Here is a 4,952-nt window from a genome sequence, read left to right as displayed (position 1 = left end):
GGCCCCATTCACTTTCATTGTAAGTGCCTCAGTGCAACCACATTTGTTGCTTTTTGAAACGGAGGGAAATCAACTCTATGCACAAATGCGGTTAATTGAGCTCAACTTGTATTGAACCAAGAACATTCTTTTTAATAACCTTTGGAATATTTAAGTCATTTTGAATATTTAATCAACTTGCCCTCTTTGGGCCGTCGTGACATCTCCCAGCCTTGATCGTTGAGACCGTTTTTCTCATCTGCTACCTGGGAAGTCCTAAAACAACAGCCTCTGCCTTGACCGTTATCGATTTGGCCTCGCCCTGGTGTATAATTAATTCTGAGACCTCCGTTAAAGGAGAATACACGCTAAACTGATCCCTACTCCTTTGTCTCTGATGGGTTTGATCTTGTCTTTAGTGGATTTGATTAGATAAAGTGACTTATGGTTGTGGTAACATTGCTCGCTCTGAGCTTTCATCAACTGCTTTTCCTGCTTTTTTTTTTTTTTTTTTTTTACATCACAGGCTTTAAGGTCTCTTGTGGCTTTATTGTTGATCTGGTGTTCTTCAGTAGTGAAGCCTCTAGAATGTTGCCGTGTCCTTTAAAAATAAAAGACCCTTGTACTTGAGTCATCACAACAGAAGTGGATCACTCTCAACAGTTGTCTATAGCTTTAAACTCTACCACTTTTTTTTCTTTTGATGTCCCCCTCCCTCAGAAGGATTTGTTTTATTTTTAATAACAGAAAAATGCAATGCATCAGAATAATACTGAAACCCAAATGGAATATATTAGCAACTTTTGCTACTCAACAGATGTTGCTGCTAACTGTTTGTGAAGAACTAGCTCATCTTAACCAAGTCCTACACTCATGGATGGTCATTTGAGTTCTTTTCTTTCTCTTGGTTCCCTGACGTGAATGAGTTTTTTTTTGGCGAATGTGTGTTGGGTCCATTGAGTGGTAAGTTTGAATTGTTTGGATGTCTGCTACATATAGTGTAAGCATTGTGACTGCAAAATAAACATCATTGGTTTGTACTAGTATGTGTACATTTTGTGACTAGCAGTCCCACATGGTTCAGGGCTAATGGTCAACACGAAACGGCGTTCACAACCCATTTTATTACAAAGTAAAATTGGATTTTCAATGAGAAAAAAGGTAGGATTTAACTCATTGTATCCTTAAGGAAACAATTGAATCATAAAAAGTGGTGTCTATATGGCATGAGGTTTGAGAGGGGTTGAAACTGAGACTTTCAAGGAAGTTGTAACATTGTGAGATTAAATATTACTAAGACAAGCATTTGTTTTCCTTAAGAATAATGTTTATCAAAATATATAGTAAATGGGTCAGTTGATTTCATGTTGACTTTAAAGTTAAGCAAGGGAAGTAATGATCGGGAACTACATTAGATTAAACAGCCATTTTCAGGGAAAAGGAGAGGGGAAAAAAAAAATACATTACAAATACAAATCAAAACTGAACAATCCACAACGTTCAACACTTAGTTGAGTACAAATGAGAAAAGTAACTTATTACATACATTTACACAGGACATTTAACTGTTGTTGCTCCATTTCTGGACATTTGTTTGAATTTAAGCATACGGGAGGGCTCCTCTACACGAAGATGGCCACCTTAAATCTGTTGACATGATTAACATGCATGTTTCTTCTGTTCTTTCGCTTTAGAGTTGGTATTGTAGACGACCTCATTGTAGCCTTCCCTGTTTCTCGCAATCTCTATGGCGTAAAACTGGATTCTTGTAGCTGAAATAAAAACGTATTTTAACAACCTGCAGGCCACTCACAGTTTTAGATGTATGAGCAGTTTAAAAAAGTGATTTAAGCAACACTTAAGTGTATTATTTTTAGAGCACTTCTGGTGTTTTTTTATTTATTTTTTATCATCCATAAGATGCACTAATTAGGTTCCTAGGAAATCAGCAGATTTGAGCAAACTGCAGATTTTAGCGTCACATACCAAATACTGTGTTCTCCTCTGTGTAGTCCTTTTGACAATCAATACGTAATAGTGTACCGTAGTTGAAGTCCTCTACAACACCATCAAACTGGTTACAAAAGGGCCTCCATTTCTACAAAACATATGAGGGAGAACCGAACTGAATCTCCATGAGAAATGCATGGCAAATATAAGACTTAACTTTACAAACCTCTTTAGCCTCTGCAGATTTCAGCAGCTCTGGATCCAGAACTTGAATATTAAGGTCAGGAAAAGCTTCCCGGAATTTCGTATAGATCTGGTCATCTGATTTTGTTAGTTTTAGAAGTTTTGGATCAACCGAGGAAATTAGCTGTGGATTAGAAAAATAAGCAGTCATTAAGTTAGACATTCGAGCGTTCCAAATAACATGATAGATTTGATCGATTCCATCACTTACATTAAAGTAAATTTCTGCATGATTGTAGGCTTTCATTGCCCACATTACTTCCAATTGGGCCTAGAAGGGACAAATTTGACACGGACGGGTATGACGATGACCCTAAAAATCTAAATTCTCTTCTGTTCTAGTTCTTTTAATCACATCAGAAGTCTGAACCTTCTTAATTTGCAAATATCAAAACATCCCCACTCACATCATTTCCATATGCTTCAGCTGGAAGAGAGAGCGCATGCGCAGCATTAGTTGCTCCCTCTACCCCCTGTTCATTAAAAAGATAAATACATATTTAAATTAAACATTTCAGCTCTCGCTTCAAATTTAACAAAGTTCAACCCATTAAAAAAAACAATGCATGCAATAAAAGACTACATTCGTTGAAGTTCACAACTACGGCCACAAAATGTATTGATTTGGCTGAGCCTAGACTTTAATCATAATCAATGAATTAAGTAGCATTTCAACTTAAGATGAATACAGATATATGTGGTTATTATGGAGATGACTTCGTATCACTGTGTCATAGTGCTGTCATTGTGTTTTGCCACATGCACCTAACTTGCTTGTTAGCATGCACGCTAACTAGGGAATCTAGATTTACTACTCTGGTTCCTAATTCGGTACAGGAATGTCGTTATATGTAAACAGCACGTCAATAAAGTATTAATTTTGGCTTCCACACGATTATAAAGTGATGTGTTTGACACTTTTAAAATAATAACTCATTCCCTACCAGAGATGCAAGAACATCAACCGTGTCCATGCTGACGCCTTCCGACCCGGATGAGCTTTACGCATCATACCATGTGATTTAAGTCAAAGCGGAGTACTTCTTAGTAGAGACGGATCACTTCAATCAAGCAGCTCTGAGCGACCAAAGGTCAACTGATATAGAAAGGAAGTTTCGCCTTAGGCCGTGTCACAGTGGAGGAGGGGCGGGACAATTACCACACCGACCAACCATCACATCCTACTTGTACAATGACTGAACGACATTGTAGAAGCTTGCTGGTCTCTGAGTATTCATGTGTGTAACAGATGACATTCCCGGACTACCATAATATTAATATGAAAAATAATAATTCAGCCTTCCCTTCATCCAGAGCAAGTACTCGTCCTTGTGTCGATATTTTTACATTTCAGTACTTGTTGATAACACAAACTATCTGAGAAATGATGTACTTACAACACATTACTTACGCGGATATTCCGTGTCATAGCAACCAAAGCGTCTCAGCTGAAAACACGCCGCGCCTCTCAAGCGCTCCCAGCTGGTCGTTTTCAGAAGAGCGCTTGGCATTTTCAGTTGCAAAAAATGCATTGGTGGACACACAGCCTTGGGCCTTAATGTGTTGCAAGTACCTAATTTCGATGATAGTTTGTGTTATCAACAGGGTTGGTGAGTAACGGAATACATGTAACGGGGTTACATATAGGCTATAAAATATAATAACTATTCTACAACAGTTACAATTTAAATAATTGGTAATTAGAATACAGTTACATTAAAAAAAAAAAAAAGGATTTTGAATACTGAAGAGATTACTTAGCATTTTATTGTCATTTTTTTCATTTAATATTTAGTCCTTTCAGATGGAAAAAATTGATACATGAAAATGTTGCGATCCAAAGTGCATTTTAACAGCTGTGAAACACTTTCTTATGATGTGTTACATTCATACGAGCAGACAGAGAAATTTGGAGCAGAAGAAATAGAAATAAACCTTGTGTAAATTGTCAGCTTTACGCTAAGCTAAAATGCTATTTCTAGCCATTTTACATGCAGGTGTTACCAGTCACAATCATATTTTCTTATCAAGAAAATTCATGTTATATCATAATTTCTATTTATCTGGTAAGACCTTTAATATTAGGGCAAAAATCGTACACTTCATAATATTTTTTGTATTGTTTTCCTGTAAAAAATATCTACAAATCCTTAAAACAAGATCAATTTGATTTATCTTGCTTTAGAAACAACACTGCATAAGATATTCAGGTTTTTCAGAGAATATATTTTTAACATGGTGATTTTGTGTTACTGTACTGGTTTTTATTGTCAAAACAAGTGAACAAATCTACCAGTGTTGAAGAAGTAATCCAAAGTATTTAGAATATGTTACTGACCTTGAGTAATCTAACGAAATATGTTACAAATTAACATTGTACAGCATGTATTCTGTCATCCGTAGTGGAATACATTTAAATAACCCTCCCAAACCTGGATATCAGCAAGTACTGAATGTAAAGATGTTGACACAAGGACGAGTACTTGCTCTGGATGAAGGGAAGGCTGAAGCATTATTTTTCATATTAATATTGTGGTAGTCCGGGAATGTTATCATGGTGACACACATGAGTACTCAAGAGACCAGCAAGATTCTCCATTGTTGTTCAGTGCTTCAGTCGTTGTACATGTAGGATGTGATGGTTGGTCAGTGTGGTATTTTGTCCCTGGAAAAAGATTATGTGGAATATACTTTTTATTTATTTTTTTCAAATTAAAAGAGTAAAATCTAACATTGACATCAAGCGTTTAAAATGTGTACTGCGGTCCAAAATATAAAAA

At 36.3% G+C, this 4,952-nt stretch overlaps 1 protein-coding gene across 1 annotated transcript; it reads right to left on the bottom strand.

The window, feature by feature from the left end:
- Positions 1-1,077: 1,077 nt before the first annotated feature.
- Positions 1,078-3,265, bottom strand: LOC127636793 (protein PBDC1-like). The gene is made up of 6 exons (XM_052117528.1): positions 3,117-3,265; positions 2,580-2,645; positions 2,384-2,443; positions 2,156-2,296; positions 1,966-2,077; positions 1,078-1,751 (listed from the first exon to the last, which is right to left on the bottom strand). Exons 1-6 carry the CDS (start codon positions 3,144-3,146, stop codon positions 1,639-1,641), a joined length of 522 nt encoding a protein of 173 aa, XP_051973488.1. The 5' UTR covers positions 3,147-3,265; the 3' UTR covers positions 1,078-1,638.
- Positions 3,266-4,952: the final 1,687 nt, after the last annotated feature.

The sequence above is a fragment of the Xyrauchen texanus genome, chromosome 44 (assembly GCF_025860055.1).
Source record: "Xyrauchen texanus isolate HMW12.3.18 chromosome 44, RBS_HiC_50CHRs, whole genome shotgun sequence".
Lineage (NCBI taxonomy): Eukaryota > Metazoa > Chordata > Actinopteri > Cypriniformes > Catostomidae > Xyrauchen > Xyrauchen texanus.
Note: the sequence above shows the minus strand (reverse complement) of the source record. Positions and strands in the feature narration are given on the sequence as shown.

Bases quoted from the DNA above. Each gene is read 5' to 3' on its own strand.
- LOC127636793 (XM_052117528.1), bottom strand. From the start codon at position 3,146: ATGGACACGGTTGATGTTCTTGCATCTCTG. The intron at 2,297-2,383 runs GTAAGTGATGGA...TCTAATCCACAG, and splicing joins ATGCAGAAATTTACTTTAAT to CTAATTTCCTCGGTTGATCC. The intron at 1,752-1,965 runs GTATGTGACGCT...TTTTTATTTCAG, and splicing joins AGAGGAGAACACAGTATTTG to CTACAAGAATCCAGTTTTAC.